This window comes from Rhinopithecus bieti, unplaced genomic scaffold (assembly GCF_001698545.2).
Source record: "Rhinopithecus bieti isolate Rb0 unplaced genomic scaffold, ASM169854v2 scaffold_13742, whole genome shotgun sequence".
In the NCBI taxonomy this organism is placed as follows: Eukaryota; Metazoa; Chordata; class Mammalia; order Primates; family Cercopithecidae; genus Rhinopithecus; species Rhinopithecus bieti.
Genome location: NW_016807807.1, coordinates 697,143 through 716,736, shown reverse-complemented (window position 1 = coordinate 716,736; position 19,594 = coordinate 697,143). Strand labels below are relative to the sequence as shown.

The 19,594-nt window shown below is 41.0% G+C and overlaps 1 protein-coding gene across 8 annotated transcripts in view; it reads right to left on the bottom strand.

Moving 5' to 3' along the window:
* The window catches only part of LIMS1 (LIM zinc finger domain containing 1), a 102,979-nt gene that overhangs the window by 60,690 nt on the left and 22,695 nt on the right, over positions 1–19,594 (bottom strand). Inside the window, exon 1 of one of the 8 annotated variants that reach the window (XM_017883799.1) lies at positions 6,211–6,453. The exons of 6 other annotated variants lie outside the window; for them this stretch is intronic. In XM_017883799.1, coding sequence (XP_017739288.1) covers positions 6,211–6,317 — 107 coding nt within the window. In that variant the 5' untranslated portion in view covers positions 6,318–6,453. Of the gene's footprint in view, positions 1–6,210; positions 6,454–19,594 lie in introns of those variants that run through there. One more of the 8 variants, XM_017883801.1, reaches the window with a different exon arrangement.

Here is a 19,594-nt window from a genome sequence, read left to right as displayed (position 1 = left end):
GTCTCTAAGATATACACATGTAGAATAAATAGTACTGTTTCCTTTTAATAACATCTATCCAAAGTCAGGTAGGTAAAGCACAAGTTTTGGACAACTGTCTTTTCTGACTTTTATAAGTAATTTATATCTGAGACTTCAAGATTTTGTTTGCTTTTTAAAAAACCAACAGGAAAGCAACCAAAGTATTAATATTTTGGAATTTAATTGTCACAATAAATAATTTAGATAATTTGATGTGTACTGACAACAAAATTAAAGATTGATTCTGTTAAAGTTGAGGTTGATTCATTCCTAAATGTCTCTCATAGCAGTGCAAAAAAAAAAAAAAAACCAGAAAGGGATCCTTATTCATTAACTTTTTACTTCTTATCATTCCTTTAACAGACCTGATTTTTAAGCATCAACACTGCTATTTTTAATTTCAGCATAAACTCCCTCTACTATAGTCATACATTGCTTAATAACAAGGATATGATCCGAGAAATGCATCGTCAGGTGATTTAGTCATGTGTGAACATCATAAATATATAAATGTTCACATAAACATACACAACCCTGGACAGTACAGCCTATTACATTCCTAGGCTATGTGGTATAGCCTGTTGCTCCAAGGCCACAAACCTGTACAGCACAGGACAGTACTGAATACTGTAGGCAACTGTAACACAATGGATTAAGTGTATATATAAAACAGCTAAAAATATTATAGTATAGTAGAGTAAAAGTATGGCTTAAAAGATCAAAATGGTACATCTGCATAGGGCAACTTCCTTATAATCTTAAGAGACCAATGTCATGTCCGTAGTCTCTCGCTGACTGAAACGTTTTAGGCAGCACATGACCATATACAGAAATATTTTAGATGACTGAAAAATGTATTTCCCTTCGGAAACTAAGCTTCCCAGAACTACTGAAAGAGAAAAGCAAAATAATCATGATCTATACTCTGGTAGAAGCATCCCTCTCTTAGTCTTCTCTCAGTGTGATACTGTACATAAATAAAAAGTTAATAATTAAGACTTCAAAAGTAGAGTGTAAAGAGTTTAATGCAGAATAAAAGAGGTACCTTTAGGCCAGTTCAGTTTCTCATTCCTTAACTCATTCAATGAGAAACAGATTCTGAACTGCGGTAGGTGCTGGACGCACAGGAAATACGGTAAAGTCTCTCGCCTCGGAGAATTCCCTCTCTCTTATATGGGGGAGGGAGGTGAGAGGGGGTGAAGAGGGGACCTGTAAAACCAGTTATTACAATATAAGTATTTGCAGGTTACAATCAAACATATAGGAGAAAACACTATTAACTTTTAAAAAGCAACACTAGCAAGTGGTTTTTCTCTTTCCTATAGCAAAGAGAAAAATATTTAATTGTCCCATGTGTTTGCTCATTGTTAGGCAGACTAAACGTGCCCTCACTGAACCATCAAATAATAAGAACAGATAATATCAGATAATAAGATAATAGCAAAACTGCAATTTTATCCCTATTGTCTAACAGACTACATTTCTAAAACTAAAATACAAACATAGTTTTTCAGTTAAAAGTTGGGCCGAACAGTGATCGGCGAACTGCAAAATAGGTAAGCAAGAAACACACAACCTAGGCTGAGCTACTCCAGCGTTGACTGAACTCTAGGCACTAACTTATTTGAATCAAGGACAGAAACTGGTTTCATAACGATGACCAGCTTTATAGCCTTCAGTTCTTTCTCCCTTAAACGGGATCATGAGAAGTTGTGGGCCCACACACAAAAAAGCCCTTACTTAATGCATGCCTGGCCTATCACAGGGGTTCAGTTAATGGTAATGTACTAGTCAGGAACACATGATCTGAGTTTTCACTCTCAAACCAAAGCAAGGACATTCCCACCACTTAAAAATGATTTTATATGCTGTATCTATAAAATATGAGCTTGGAAGGTTTATTCTATAACCGGAAAGTAAAGGTTACATGTCTTTGCACTTCCATTCTTGGTTAACGTGATCCATCCAGGAATCAGGAGAAGGGTACTACTTCAAGGTCAACGCCGCAGGAAAGGAGGAAAAGGAGGTCTAAGAAGCCAAGAGCTCACTGCTGCAGTGTGGCAACTTCACATTTTCACTTTACTCCTAAACTATTAGGGATACAAATTTCAAACTGCATTTTGTTTGTTTCTTTTTTGGATTCACATTCTTTTCAAATGGCTGACGTAGCCCTGATTTTATCCAGGCAAGATAAACCTAACTGGGAGGTGAGGGAGTGAGGAGGGCCGAAGGAACAGGGAAAAGGGAAAGCTCTCGGAGTTCTTATCTCAGCACTAGACCAGGGTCAGCCCAGGTTTTCTGTGAAGGGCCTGAAGGTAAATAATTGTTGTCTTTGTGGGCCACATTGGTCTGTGTCACAAAACCACCACAGGCAACACACACAAATAAGCATGGCTGTGTTCCAGTAAAACTTCATTTGTGGACACTGAAATTTGAATTTCATGTATTTCACATGTGAAAATATTTTATTATTATTTTCAACCATTCAAAAATGTAAAATCCATCCTGAGCTTATAGGCCATACACAAAAGGCAGCAGGCCAGATTTGGCCTGAGGGTCATAGTTCACCTGCCCCTATATATATATTTTGTTTGTTTGTTTCAGACAGAGTCTCACCCTGTAGCCAAGCTGCAGTGCAACGGCATGATCTCGGCTCACTGCAACCTCTGCTTTCCAGGCTCAAGCAATTCTCGTGCCTTAGCATCCTCCGTAGCTGGGACTATAGGTGTGCACCTCTACACCTGGCTAATTTTTTTGTATTTAGTAGAGATGGGGTTTCACCATGTTGCCCAGAGTGGTCTTGAACTCCTGAGCTCAGGTGATCCGTCTACCTTGGCCTCCCAAAGTGCTGGGATTACAGGCGTAAGCCACCATGCCCGGCCTACCAGCCCCATATTTTTATTTATTTATTTATTTATTTATTTATTTATTTATTTAGAGACATAATCTTGCTCGGTCACCCAGGCAGTGGTGCAATCTCGGCTCACTGCAACCTCTGTCTCCTGGGTTCAAGCAATTCTCCTGCCTCAGCCTCCACAGTAGCTGCGACTACAGGTGTGTGCCACCAAGCCCAGCTAATTTTGTATTTTTGTTTTACCTGAAGTGATCCACCTGCATTGGCCTCCCAAAGTGCTGGGATTATAGGCGTGAGCCACTGCATCCAGCCACCAGCCCCTATATATAAGCTGTTTTGAACCCAACCGGAAGAAACTTGAATTTTGTACTGTTTCTAATCATTTATTTATAGATCCCTTCCATCTGAGGCAGAGAAAAAGTGACTTTGAGAATTTTTAAAGGGCAGGAATTTCTCAGGCGTGTCTGTCATTCAGGTATCCTCAAAAAACAACTATGTTTGACTACAACATTATTTAAAAGATAGAACAGCTAAAGGAGTAAGTATATGTACATGGGTTTGTCTTAGATGTTATTTTGGGACACCAAAAACTTCAGGGAAAAAAGGGTCAATGCCTTGTGAAGGTCTGGGGCTTCCGACCCACCAGAACAAGCATGTCACTTGTGTCACTTCACTCTAACTGTAACCCCCAAACACAGTGGGCAATGCTCCACTGTACAAAGTATGTGAATAAAGTCAGCTTCAAGTCATATTTAATGCTTTAAAACAAAAGTCTAGGAAGCCCAGTGTTTGTCATGCCACCTTTTACCTGCTTCAGTTTTGAACAATTTCAAGTTTGAAGCCAGAACTATTTTCATGTGTATTACAGTGCTCTTTAAGCGCCTGCCTCGCATGTTTCAGAGCACAGCCTTTTATTTAAACTTTAAGAGAAAAAAATGTTTTCTGGCAGTGGCCATGGCCAATTTTAGTCTCTGAAAGTTTTCTGTTAAGAGTCCACAAACATAACAAGAAATGAACACGTGAGTAAGAAGGAATGAGAGTTGGAATGGGTCTTATGCAATACTTGCGACAGAATAAAAGATGTTTGATAGCACATGTATTCAAAATCAAATAACTGCTCATGGAGAGAAAATCTGTGGTCACATTCAATATGCACAAACCTAGGTGGGTGTTCCTATGGCAAGGCCTGTGTCTTACTCATCACTGTATCCTTACTTTGCAAACAGTAGGCACTCAATAAAAATTAAACAATGAATTAACTGTATGGCACTATTCGCAAGATAACAATGCCACCCACCTCTTTGAATTGGTAGTTTGAATTCTGTAAGACAGTAAATAATGTTCAATAATAGTAGTTACTTTTATCCTCATTTAAAAAAAATAAACCAAGGCTTAAAAAGATTATATAACTTGTCCAGCTGAGTGATACTGAAACTTCGGTGTACCTAACTTCAAAGTCCTTACTCTATGATTCCTATTAGCTCAGAAACCTCGTTTAATCCTGAAAACAGGCTTAGTATAACTAGGGTAAAAAAAAAAAAATTACCTTTCTAAGCTGATTTTAAAAAAAATCCAGGGATAAAGAGACAATGGTTTACCTTTCTTGGCTAACCTATGCTTCTAAATAAGGAAAATGATCATTTTCTCTACATTAAGGGACAAACGTGGCAGAAATACAAGTCCCTTCCATCACCAGATAACTGCATCACCAGAACGGGTGACAAAATATTTCTCTTTAAACAATTAGGCAATACTTAAGAATTACTCTTCCTCTTTTAACTAAATTCTAAGCAAAAAAAAAAAAAAAAAAAAACTAGTTTTTTGAAAGAACATTGTAACTATGTAAATATATGTAAATAACTACCTCCTTGGCATATATGTTATTTTATTCATGGGTACTTTGGCTATTGTCTGAAAATAAAGAAAAGGTTGGTTTAGAATATTACTTTATATAACTTAATTTTTTTAAAAAAGGAAATTCCTCCAAACCCCGAAATCTGAAATTAAAACTGTTTCTGACAGATAACTTCACTCTTGGACCCACTGTAGACTGCAGTCTGCCAGTAAATGTTGGTTTCGGAGGTCACTTCCAATTGTCTATCTGGTTAGCAATATAGAGCTCAATATTTTCACTAACCTCACATATAAAATTCATAACAATTTAAACTCTGAGACTTTCAAATGGTTTAATCCAGTCAATTCAAAGTTAATACATTAAATGTAGCTAAGAGACACCTGACATACTAGGCAATAAACTCTAATAATGTTAGTGTCAATAATAGTCCTTTAATGTTACCCTCTTCAAAAACTGGTGAGTCAACAATTTTAAAATAAATATTTCTTTAGCAAATTACAGTTCCTGTAGTATAGCTGTCTATGACAAATACAAATTTAATAGAGAATTTTTAAGCTTGTCAATTTGTCCTTGTTACATATAAATAGTTAATTTAAAATAAACTCTGAAAGTGAGTGTAGGAAAAAGAACAATAGTACACAAAGTATAGATAATCTTCCCACCATCTAATTAGTACATTCAAACACTTAAATCAAGACCTCCAAATTAAAGTACTAAACAGTAAATGTAATGTAAAAAAAGGAAGTCTCTCTTTACTGCAGCCTTCTGTCATCAGTAAAACAGGAACATCCTAGGAACAGAGAAAATCTAAACCCTTCAGTTAACGCGGGATTTTAACACATAGGCTTAATGTTGTAGAGGCTTTCAGAACCTCACATCTAAAATAAATTTTCAGTAGTTGCAACACAAAACTAGAATTGTGTTGTTTTAGGGAAATTCAGTTTGAAAGCCAAGAACTCTAACCTTTTTAGTTAAAAAGGTTTCCAGATTTTTGATGTCCTTCCTTCCTAGGCTACATTCAATAGTTCCACTGCATTCCTTTGTTACACCATTTCAGCAACAATCCCCATGACACCCCTCCCCAACCCCAAACTACCACAAGCTACCCCTTCATCAAAACGCAGACAAAACATGTTCCAATCAGCCAAAGAAAATTCCCTTTAAAATAAGGGGAAAATTAATCGTTTTCAATTTAAAATATTACTCTGGTGTGTATATAATTTTTAAAGACGTAACAACACTGCAGGTTTGGAGAAGAGGTAAAACAACTTAAAGGATTTGTGAAGAAATGGGCAAGTGTTCTGGTTTTGCACAGTTCCAATCAGTACAATCTTGATATTGTGTTCAGTCTTTAATTACAGACTAGAAGGTTACTTTTCAATGGGTACTTCCCAATGCTGCATCCACTTAGGCATGAATCCCCACTGCACTTACTAGGTTAGATGCCTTGACCTTTAGCCAACCATGACTTTGCACTCACCTTAGCTCTTCCTCCGGTAATCCATTTACTCTCAAACTATCGGGACGATCTCGTCTTCTCCTGTAGAGACCTGAATGTGAAAGCTCTTTAAGCTGTAATGCAGTCATACTTCTCTCCACACATCAATTGCTGACACTTTAAGCATTTATGCTCAGCAGTGTGGCTGCCAGGGAAAAGCAATGTCCCTTGCCGAGGGACCTCAGCACACCTGACTCAGCCTTAGAAACCTCCAGGCAGGCCAGGCTGCTGAAGCACAGCTTCCTGTTTCTCACTAGTACACACCCTCCTTACCAAGGCACAACTTGCCTTATCTCTGGGCCTTCCACCTTGGGAAGGGGGGAGTCGGTGACCAAGAAGGCAGGTTACTTACTTGTTTATTAATAAGAAAAATTTAATTGTTATGAATAATCACACCAATTCCTTTATAAACCTTGCCAGGACCACTCTGAACTAAAATTGGGCTAAAAAGCTCCAGTAAGGTAGTCACTAAAGAAGGGTCCTGCTGTTTTATTTGTCAGGAAATCCATTAACACTTCACAGGCAGTTGTCAGTTTAAAGAACTGCCTGGTTACAGTGAGCTCCTTAGGGACAATTCTCCTTAAAAAGGAGAGGAGGGGCAGAATTCTAAAGGGAAGCAGTCCAATTCCTCCCCCTTACCACTCTACTCTAAATCCTCTTCAGAAGGGAAGGAAGTGTCTTTGGTCCACCCACCCCTCATTAAATATTACTAAAAAATTCATAACTGAAAGGAAGATGGTTTCTTCCTTCATTCAGTGATTTTCCGAATCTGTAATTACTGGCTGTGAATAACGCCCTCTTGTAGTGCAGGACACCCCGGCTGACACAATGCTGTTGCCTTTAAGGTGGAATGGGTCCTATGTACCCTGTATTTACCTGTACATCTGACCTTGGAAAGTGACAATGTTAGGAAGGTTTTGGGTGTGGGGATGTGGACAATAGAGGGCAGGTTTGGGGCAAGGGTCATCCAGCTCAAAGTGATGCTACCCCACAGCAGGCACAGTGCGGCCCTCCAATCCACTTCAGTCCCGCTGGGAACATAGGACCACACCACAAACACAGGCTACCTCCCAGCAAGCTCTTAGCCAGTAGTTTGACTGCATGGTTCTAGGAATTTCTCTCTGGGCAATTTATACCAGCCTCTTTTCCTTTAGAGTCTTCTCGACAAGAGCACACAGAAATGGGTCTGATACTATTTTTACACCAAGAGTTAGAGAGTTAATATATTCACATCTTTGAGAGAATCTGCACTATACATACAAAAATTAAGGCAACCCACAGGAAAGGGAAGTCTACATCTTATTCCTTCACTCAGGACATAGATGCTAGTTCCCCCGAGGGCTACCATTTGTTAGGCTAGGTCCATGGCCCCAGGAAAAACAAATGACTTTTCATAATTGCCATTCAAACACAGCATATGCTTTTAAAGATGCAGGGACAAAATTTACCATTTTTGTCACTACACTAGATTTAATGAGTGATGAAACACGTTTTAAAAAATCAGTTGACAGTTATATCTATCTCTGGAATGGCACACAAAAAACTGGTAATGTTGGCTGCTTCTGAGGGACCTGGGGGGACAGGAGCAGAAGGAAGCGTTTCCACTGCATACCACTCTACACCTTCTGAACTCTGACTATATTGCCACTCAAAAACAAATAGAATTTAAAAGATTTAAATACCAAACAACTTAGTTTACAGTAATAGAAACATTTTAATTTAGAACTCCTGAAGTATCCAATTCTTTTTTTTTTTTTTTTTTTTTTTTTTTGAGACAGAGTCTCCCTCTGTCACCCAGGCTAAAGTGCAGCGGCACAATCTCGGCTCACTGCAACCTCCGCCTCCCCCGTAGCTGGGATTACAGGTTTGTGCCACCATGCCCAGCTAATTTTTGTATATTTTGTAGAGATGGGGTTTTGCCATCTTGGCCAGGCTGGTCTTGAACTCCTGGCCTCAAGTGAGCCACCCGCCTCGGCCTCCCAAATTGCTGGGATTAGGGGTGTGTGCCACCGTGCCCAGCCTTCATTTTTAAAAATCAAGACAAGTTAAAAAAAAAACGAACAGAAATAACCACTAATCTTCCTTGTTTTCCCCTCACCATCAACACAGAATAGACGCCTAATGAATAAAACACAAATCAATTGTATATTTGTTGCAAATACAGAAATCCCAACATTAAATATGACCTGCCTCCATAGGAAATGTAAATAATTGCTTTATTTTCAAAAGAGTTTTTAAAAATTAATGCAGCTTGCTGACAAGGGAAAAGAACTTGGTGACTACTAAAGGTTAACCAGACAGGAAACCCCTAACTGTGTAGGATGAATCCTGCATTTGATGAGACTAGTGTTAAAAGGATGTGCAGGGGTGGGACAGGGCGGGGGAGAGCGGTAACAGGGACAGTTACCAAGCCATAAAACAAGCTGAAACAATTCTTGCCCTCTGACTTTTAAAATGGCTGTACTGGCAAACAGGAACTTCAGCAAATCAATGCTTATGTTCTGATGAAATTGCCACAACTGAGTAAAATTAAATTCTGGGCCTTTGGGGAAGGCCCTTTTAACCAGGATCTTTTTTTTTTTTTGAGAGGGAGTCTTGGTCTGTGGCCAGCCTGGAGTGCAGTGGCGCAATCTCAGCTCACTGCAACCTCCGCCTCCCGGTTCAAGCGATTCCCCTGCCTCAGCCTCCCAAGTAGCTGGGATTACAGGCAAGCGCCACCGTGCCACCACGCTGGGCTAATTTTTTGTATTTTAGTAGAGATGGGGTTTCACCATGTTGGCCAAGACGGTCTCGATTTCCTGACCTCGTGATCCGCCCGCCTCAGCCTCCCAAAGGGCTGGGATTACAGGCGTGAGCCACCGTGCCCGGCCTAACCAGGATCTTTTCACTGAAGACAGAGACAGAGGACTGCTTTCCCTCCCCAGCACCCTTCAGACGGCAGCACATCAGCACAGGGAAGGGGGGCAGATGGACAAACACTCAGCACACACAGCAGGGCTGTGACAAAGAGAGGGAGGAGGAGTTCCCATCTATTTATCCTTTCAAATGTACTTTCCCATGGAAATGGAATTATTAATTATGCCTGAATTCTCAGATCAGGCCTATTTAAAAGGCTTTTAAATTACAAATAACTGTCTTAGCATGATTTTGACAGTACAGAGGGAGGCCTGTATAAATGCATTTTCTGTGGGTTTCCATATAGATGTATTTTTCATTTTAGCACTCTAAAAAAATATTTGAAGGTCAGTCCAGACTCTCATTCAATACAGAATTCCCCACCGTCATTTTCCCCATGGCCTCATCCCTATACAATATCTACGACCTGGGATTTGGTCTCTTCATGGACACTTGCAGTGATGCGGAACTCACTACCTCATAAAACTCCTGGGGCTTTCCCCCATATGCCCAGTGGTTGCCAAGGAACAACAGTTCACAAACTGTGAATAAGACAAATTTGCCTTAACAACTGGTCTGGTCTTTGAACCTAATTACAACTTTTTGTCCTTTTTTCCGAACTGTTGGGTTCTCCTCGAATCTGTACTTTGACTCCAGCAGATCTCACGCCCCCATCCCAGCTGAGAGGACTGGACTCCAGGAGTTCCCTGGATAGACTGTGCGTCCTCTCACTTTCTAGCCTTTGCACATACGGCTTGGTAAGACTGCAAGAAAGATCACTAGCAGGACTAGCTCCTGATCATCCCACTAGGACTCACTGCAAGGATCATCTCTTGCAAGAAACCTTTCTAAACCCCATACCCAACTTACCACTGTATCTGTAGGGCCAGGGACATGGCAGACAGTCATGTTTGTTAAATAAGCTTTATGCTTTAGTTGTTCAACCAAATAATTTTGAGAGCCTAATCATTTTACAATGTTATGTTTGAGGAGAAATCTCCAGAGTTTTGAAGCTTTTTCATTTCTGCATATAATACTCAACATTACCTAAATGAGATTTTAAAAGACACACTCGTTCTACGGTTTTGGAAAAATTTACTTTCTTGGTGAGACTAAAACTCTGAAGCTTTCATATTTGTGGGGTTGAACAGTACCTTCCACAAGTATAAACATTTTCCATTTGTGATAAGAATAAAAAATTAGCCTGGATTTTTGCCTAAACTTGTCACAGTCCAGCTTTTAGCATCCTGTTGCAATTAACCCCTTCAGATATAAGAGGGTAAAGAAACCTAATTAAACATCAAGCCGTTTGTTAAATATGGTCATTAATGTTACTGAATCATCAATTATTTCTCGTATACAGAGTTAAGAAAGCTGCAGGCTGGTTTCCATGGCTAACTGGGGCTCACTGCCAGTACACTAGGTACTAATGGCCTGTAAACTGGTTGAGCAGCTGTACATTTCCAGGCCATTAATTTCCTTGTGCAACATAAAAGAAGAATTTCATGTTTTGCAGCTAGCTTTGAACTTGATGGAAAGGAATCATGTTTAGTTTATGTTTTATCTCATAAATAATCATTTACAGGGAAAATCAAATTTTATCTAATAAAGCAAGAATATCCATCCATACTATGTCCAACACACATTCATCTGGCAAACACTTATTTGCCAGCCAAGCCGTCTTCCTAAATGAGGCCTCTCAAGAGTGCTCTAGGCTATAAATTTGAAGGAAGAACAGTGCTATATATCTGCTGCAGAAAAGGGTTCAATGATGTACCATTGTGAGTAGGCTCAAGGTCAAGCTAACTGGAGCAGAGAGTATGAGAAGGCAGAAGCAACTGTCCACAAAAACTGTTCGCTGTGCGGAAAAAAAATCTCCAAAATATGGTCCCACTCACAAGCAGATAATATTGCAACTGTCTATAAGCCCCTCTGAACTTTCTCCTTCATCAGGCTTCCTGAACCTCTGACACGTCTAAGTGGATAGGCTGAGCTGTCATTAAAGCTCACGTGAAGCCAGTGTGGTGGCTCACGCCTGGAATCCCACCAATGTAGGAGGCCAAGGTGAACAGACAGCTTGAACCCAGGAGTTTCAGACCAGCCTGGGCAACATAGTGAGACCTCATCTTTACAATACAAAATTAGCTGGGCGTGGTGGCGAGTGCCTGTAGTCCCAACTATTAGGGAGGCTGAGATGGGGGGATCATGATCACTTGAGCCTGGGAGGTCGAGGCAGGAGTGAGCTATGGTCATACCACTGCGCTCCAGCCTGGGTGACAGAGTAAGACGCCTATATACAAAAAAAAAAAAAAAAAGGCCATGAAAACTTGCCTGTGTCATTCTCATTCAGCAGCCTCTTCCACAACCAGCAACATGGGGTCGTCAACAGTCTTCAATTCAGACCATTAACAAATGTTCTCAAAAGCCACTGATACAAAACGGCAAATTTTCCGGTTATAATTCTGGGCATATTTCCAAATAATTTAGAATGAAATTCTAAGTAACCTATCCAATCCCACACTTTCAAGGGGCTAAGGGAGAGCACAAGGTACGTTAGTGGAAGGATACAAGAGGGGACCAGTAGACATTTAGCTGACAGTTCCACATTTGGAAACTTCCTTGCTGTGACTACCTTGTAAGTACACAGGAAGTCATTTAACTACCACAGTCCTCCATTGCTCCATTTGGAACAGAAGTGACTGAATTAGGTGACCTCCATGGTTTTCTCTGCAGGCTAACATTACTTGGTTTTCCAGACAGGATCTGTGCAACGTGACTCCCTGACTGAGCACACTTTTCTCCTTCATCATTTAGTCAGAAATCTCATTCCTGAATAAAGTAGGCACACGTGGGCAGGCTCTGCACATTCAGCAATTCAACAGACATTTCCCAAAGGCCTCAGTGTGCCAGGCCTTTGGGGTGTGGAAGAGAACCCTGAGCAGCCTCTGGGCTCCCCAGATCCTTCTCCATGAACACCTTTTCTTTGGTCACAAAGCTGCTTGAGGATAAGAGCTCTAGAGTAGATAAAGGACCACAAAAAGGCATGCTGATCACCCTAGACCCAACATACACCCGACCTCGCCCAAAGAGAACACAGGATCCTCCTCAACAGAGCGCTGACCTTTCAGGGAAGGAACACAGACAAAAGCTTGCAGCGGGACTGCACTTTTCTTCCCTGAGGGCAAAATACAGGGTATCGCACTGAATGCAGTAAACTTGCTTCTGGAAAACTACAGATAAAGCTAAAACTTCAGCACGTAGAATAATTTTTCTTTCTCTAAATGAACTTATTTTTAAAAGGAATTCTAGTAGTACTCTTCACAAACGAAAGCTTTTCCACAATCCAGATTTTCCCATAATTTGACTTAAAACAAGATACATATTAATTCATTGAAATCACTTTTTAGATATTGTTTCTATCCATTCTGCCTGTCCACCACTATACATAGGACTACACGCTATAGATTCTAGTGTATCTATATCTGTTTAGCATATTTCTAAACCAAACTGTCATTACAAAAAAATCCAATAGGTGAAATACTTCTGTGTGAGAGGAGAAATGTAACAGTTACTTGCAAGCTAACAGTTCCGATATTCTCAAGACCAGAAAGAACAAAAACGGTTCTTCTCCCTACCCTGGAATTCAAGGGGTGTGTCTTAAAAAATAAACCACAATTCCTGCCCCACCAAGTATAGGTTCATGACTATAGCCAATACTGTCAACACATTAGCTTTCATTTCAAAATTGTTTTTACCAGGTTATCAAAATACTTCCCAGATTTTATGTGAAGCCTAATCTTAAAGGCAACAACACACATAACAAGTTGTATGGACACACTTCTGATATCTGTATTATCCCTTTATTTACTGTTATTTTTTCCTAACTCAGATATAAAAGTTCAATTCAATGATACAAATATAATTTAGAAATTTAAGGATATCTAGCAGTAAAGACAAAAGTTTTTCAAAAACTTGTATTTCCTATATAGTGTTACTATGCCAGAGTGATTGATGGCAAGTGAAAATGATAATGTAAACATGTATTTGGCACAAAAAGGAGTGTCCATGATCTACCATTGAGTGAAAAAAAAGACCATAGGATACAAGCTATGAGATTCCATTCCACATGAAAAGACCACATATGTATGTATCATGTATGTGTCCACACCCTCCCCAGCATCTGGGAGAGTGTCTACCAAGACATCTCTGGTTGGCAGGGGCTGGAAGCCTAGGCAGGGTCTGGATGGTGAGAGAGCAAGCGCAGGGCAGTTCACGTGGAGGAGATGTCTGAGCATGGTGAGGACCTGTCAAGGGGATGAGACTGGCAGAGGCAAGGGCCTTCCAAACTGGGAACACAGGTTTAAAGTGGATAAGAAAACAGCAAAAGTCACATGCGGAGGGTCTGTCGTCAGCCAAGTATAAGAGGTAACACAGAAGGGTGCCTGGTGTGCCCCCAACCCAACTGTGGCCCTCACAAACCTTTAGTGAGCATCTAACCTAGGCTGGGGTCTGCTCTTAGCAGCAGAGACTCAGCGGCCTCGCAGTCGAGTAGGGGACACTGGTATCAACCATATAATCACACAAATGAATATGTAATTTAAAACATGTCAAGTGGTAGAAGGTAGGGTGCAGAGTGGATGCTGAAAGCAGGGAGGGGAGCAGGACAGCTGGGGCAAGCTTCCTGAGACAGAAACACTGGATCTGATCCAAGAAACCAGGCTCAAAAGCAAGACGGCCTGACCCTGTGGCTGAGGGGAAGGCTGGGAGGTGAAATGAGACAAGAGACATGGGAGGTGGCATGTTTCGAAGGGCCTAGTGTTCTTCACCCTCAGAGCCAAGGGCAGCCCATGTCTTAAGCAGGGTACTGACAAGACCCCATCTGTTTGCTGAGGACCCCTCTCTCTGAGACAGCAGAGGCCCCAGGGTGAGGACCAGCAGAGCTGTGCAGAGCCACATGGCAGTCCAGGGAACAGACAGCAGTTTGAGCTAGCCAGGGTGGTGACAGACAGAAAAGCAAGGAGAGTGGACACAGAGGTGTAGGAAGGGCAGACTGGACACAGAGGGCCAGGGAGGGAGGCGGGAGCACCGACATTGCTAACGTTTCTCCCCGCATTCTTTTGTGGACATAGCAACAAACAGACTTGGTGAAGTACAGCATGAGCCAGACGTATTTCATGTTGCCTTAACCTTGTCCACAGAAAGGTAAGCGTTTTAAACCTACTTTGACTCTAATAATAAAGACTTTTATGAGTTTACAAAAGAAAAAAGCTAGGACACAAAAATGTTTGCTTTTCAACTATCGCAAGGACAAAAAACCAAACACTGCATGTTCGCACTCATAGGTGGGAACTGAACAATCAGAACCCTTGGACACAGGAAGGGGAACATCACACACTGGGGCCTGTTGTGGGGGGGGGAGGGGGGAGGGATAGCATTAGGAGATATACCTAATGTAAATGATGAGTTAATGGGTGCAGCACACCAACAGGGCACATGTATACATATGTAACAAACCTGCACATGCACCCTAGAACTTAAAGAATAATAATTTTTAAAAAGTTTGCTTCTCACTATTGTAAAGCTCAGTCTCTCAACTATTTATGTAACATAATTATGACTAACAACTGAGGTTAGAGTGCCTACCCAGCACACTATGTGTTGTTAACCTCCATCTCAACTCTATGAGGTATGTATCACTATTACTCCCATTTACAGATGGGAAAACTGAGTCTTAAAGCAGTTAAATGACTTGACCAAACAATATAACCAATAAGAAAGAGAGTGTGGATCCAACCCAAGTCGATTTGACTCAAACATTCCTGTTTCAGTCATTAAACTGCAGTGTCCCAGGGCCTAAAACATTCTCCCCCACAGACCATCACAAGGTCAAGTCTGAACTAGCATTGCCTCTCAACAAGACAACCTCATCACGGAAGCTTCTGGGAAAGGGGGTGCATGACAGGCGCAGGAGCTGCAGCGCAAGCCCCAGACTGTAAACACAGACTAGAAACCACCCAGACACCTCCGCCAGCCCACACCTTCCCTCCCTCCAAATGACCCAGACCTAGTCCACGTGAATATTGCGAATGGTCGGTTTGAGGGTTCTGAAAGGAGCCTTGTGGGGTGCTCAGGTGCAGTCCCCACTCATATGTGTGTTCCTTCTCAGCTGGTCTTCTCCTGCAGGTTTGGAGGCAAAAGCTAGTGAAAGAAAGCGACCTTCTACGTAACTGAATTCCTAGATTCCTTAGGAGTCTTTGGGTCCAAATTACCCAAACTACTTTATTTCCCTTTACAGTACATGGAATTATTCAATGTTTTCAAAAGTTCTGAAAAAAAAAAAAAAAAAAAAAAAAAGGCAGATTCTAACAGGTTTTCTTCATCATAGTAAGTATGCTGAAACCAAGGGTACTGCTGAACAGCAACAGGCACTAGAAGCAACACAAACAGCAAACTTCAGGAGGGCGTGGGTGTATGAAGAGGCACTGATGATGTGTGACCACACCGATTTCGGTTCCTCCGAGAACACTTCATACCACAAACACACTTTAGAGCTCAAGCCAGTCAAGCAGCCACTTGCTCCTACTGCTTCATGCAAAGGAAGTCTGGTAAAGAAGGTGATTCTAATTCGAAAACACAAATCAAACCAGTCACTCTGTGAGACTAATAAAAGAAAGGCCTGCAGTTTTAATCCTTTTAATCCTCCAATCCTGATCTCAAGAACTCCTGCCAAGAGAAAAAACTCACTCTTAGGGTGTGTATATATACACACACACACACACACACACACACACACACACAGACACACACATATATATTTAGACAACATGTAAATACAATTATATTATATATAAATATACGTACACATATTTATATATTTATACATATATTTATGTACATGTATATTTATATATAAATATATTTACGTATATTTATATATATATTAGATCACAGTTCACAGCGACCTCTGCCTCCACAGCTCAAGCAATCCTCCCACCTCAGCCTCCTGAGTAGCTGAGACTATAGGCTCATGCCACCATGCCCAGCTAATTTCTGTATTTTTGTAGAGACAGGGTTTCGCCATGTTGCCCAGGCTGGTCTCGAATTCCTGAGCTCAAGCGATCCCCACTCCCCGGCCTCCCACAGAGCTGGGATTACAGGTGTGAGCTACTGCACCCAGCCTAGAGACAATATTTCTGATTGATCAAAACATACTAGGGAACTATGTTCTACTGAATAAAAATTCCCAAAATAGAAGTGAAATACCTCAAAACGTAGTGAGACCACTATACAGAACCAAAGCAAATGCACTATTTCTAAGGTAAGTGAAAAAAAACATCGATACATTATTTTTTAAATAATAGTGAGCCTCGGGGAAGACCCAGTTCCTTCCTCGGGGTTCGGTATGATTTAGGAACTAGCACCTTGGTCAAGAGCCAGGTGTATTGAGTGCTTCTTATGTGCCCAGAACTGTGATAAGCACTTTACATACACTTACCAAATTTATTTTTTTACAATAATCCAATGAAATGGTACTATTATTATTCCCATTTCAAAGGTGATGAGACAGACATGGAAAGCATAACTTATTATACAGTTATTACATAATTGAGTGAAAAACTGAAACCTGGCCTCAGCCTGGGTTTTAAACCGTAATGGTGTACTGCCTTCTAGTCAGAAAATGGTTATTTTTCTCAGCAGAAGACAAGAACTTATAACCAGAAATCATTTAAATATTCAACCATGGCTAAACACAATGTGGTATCCTGGATTGGATGATGGCACAGAAAAAAGACATGATGAAGGTAATGGAAGGTGCTGACAAGAGGCGAAGCTAGGTGAGGACTACGTGAGGATTCTCTTGAGCTCCTGGCCTCTGCAACTTTTCTATAAATCTAAAATTATTCCAAAATAAAGTTTATTTTAGACATTCAAAACTTTAATTCTACATGACAACAGAGCTGGTATCTCTGTCAGTGACTGGAGGAAAAACAGAGAAGGGGTTTTCCTGAAGATTAAGAGACACTTAAGAGACATATCAATTAAACGTATTATTAAACTATGGCCTTTGTTTAGATCTTGGTTTAAATAAAACAAATGTAAAAGGGCTACTCTTGGGACAAGTGAGGACATTTGATTATGGGTGGGGTACTGGATGGCGATAAAGAATTATCACTCATTTGTTAGATATGGTAATAGCATGTCCATCTTCTCAGAGACCAGCTCCATCTCCTCAGGCACCAGCTCTGAGTTATTTTGGGATGAAATGTCCTGATGTCTGGGATTTGCTTTTAAATAATTAAGAAAGAAAAGAAAAGAAAAATGAATATCTGAAGCAAATATGGCAAGATAGTATTAAGTGTGGGTGATTAGTATAAGAGGATTGTTTCTTCTATTTTTTTATTAGAATGAAAATTTTCAGGCTAAGTGCGGTGGCTCACGGCTGTAATTCCAGCACTCTGGAAGGCCAAGGCAGAAGGATTGCTTGAGGCCAGGAGTCTGAGACCACCTTGACCAACATAATGAGACCCCATCTCTATTTTTAGAAAATAAAAAATAACATTTTTATAATAATACACACACACACACACACACATATACACACACATATATACACACATATATATATTTTGAAACGGAGTCTCACTCTGTTGCCCAGTCTGGAGTGCAGTGGTGCGATCTCAGCTCACTGCAAGCTCCACCTCCTGGGTTCATGCTATTCTCCTGCCTCAGCCTCCCAAGTAGCTGGGACTATAGGTGCCTGCCACTATGCCCGGCAATTTTTTTGTATTTTTAGTAGAGACGGGGTTTCGCCATGTTAGCCAGGATAGTCTTGATCTCCTGACCTTGTGATCTTCCCGCCTCGGCCTCCCAAAGTGCTGAGATTACAGGCATGAGCCACCGTGCCCGGACAATAAAATATTTTTAAGTTAAAAAAAAAAGTTCAACCGTGGGGATGAAAACAAGCATAACTTCCTTAAAGCCAGAACACCATACACTGCTGTATCACGTGCGCAGTGTGATACCCCGACGGCATGGCAGAGGGCATCAGGTCAGGATTCCTGGCTTTTCTGGGTGCTTCCTCTAATGAGGGATCTGAAGTGTCATATCTGAGGATGTTAAATAGGTTGCCCAAGATCATATGAAATACATTAAGGGATATGTTACATTGTGAAAGAATGGCACCAGGAAAGGGGAGGAGAGAATATTCTAGGTGGAGAGGAGAGTACAAAGGCATGGGAAGGTGGAGAACTGAGCCAGGGAACAGTGGGTGCCTCACTCTGGAAGCAGTAGGAGCAATGACTGCGGGGAACCAGGCAGTTTAGAGTCAGCTTTTGAAAAAGTCAGAGCCAGGCTAATGGGTTTATGTGACAGGTGATAGCCGCACAAGGTTAGAATTCCAGGTGGGGAGGGGTGCAATCCTGGAGACAACCAGCTGTGGAAGCGGCTCCAGGTAGCAACACCCGCCATGGCAGAGGGGACAGAAGACTCTAGAGGAGAAGCCTTTATACTTTGCCAGGTAAACAGGTTGCTAAGAAAAAAATCAAACAAGATTAGCACACACACCAACACAGGAAATTATTTTGCATGTATTTAGCCAGATCATGCCCCAAATAAGAACACTTGAAACCCTCAGTACCCTCGAATCACTGATCCCACCCTTTTTCTATTACCACCTACGTCAGAGAAAACAGAAGTCTTCAGAAAGACGCCACCTCAGCTGTCTCCAAGCTATTGTCCCCACTTCTTTCAGAGTGCCCTCTGTTCGACTGGAAATTAAAACATAGCACAAAATTAGCCCTGCCCGGAGTCTGCACTACTGTCATCTTGTTCTAATGGCAGTAATGATCATGGTGCTAATGCTTCACATACTATTTCATTTGATCCCCCTAACACCCTGTGAAATGAGCGGTATCCCTACTTCGCGGAAGTAGAAACTGGGCCCTCAACTGGTGAGTGAGAGAATGGGGACTGGAATGGGCATCAGGGGCCCCATCTATGATCACTCTACTACCCTGCTTCTCTCAAGATCAAAAAAACAACTTTCTAAAATTGTGATGTCTTCAACGAAACGCTGTATAGCTGTAAAATTCACTGAAGCACAAATCTACATGTTTTTAAAAAGTGAGTGAAAAAGGCAACCTGCACAGTAACACAAACAGTAAACACCAAGTAAAATCTAAAACGAAAGAAGGAATCCCATGCATTGTTAAGAATATATAAATGTGTAATGAAAATATAAAGATATGCACAAAAGTGAGCCAAAAGCCAAACTCTGTTAAGGAAAGGGTTTCCTCGTGGACGAAAACAGGAGGAGGGAATGTGATTGACTGGAAGAGGAAACTGAACCAAGAGACCTCAACTCTGTTTGTAAGGCTTTATTTCTTGAGGTGGGTGGTAGATATTTGGAGGTTCCTTTTTATTAATTTCAATATCTTCATTGTTTTTTACTTTTTTTTTTTTTTTTTTTTTT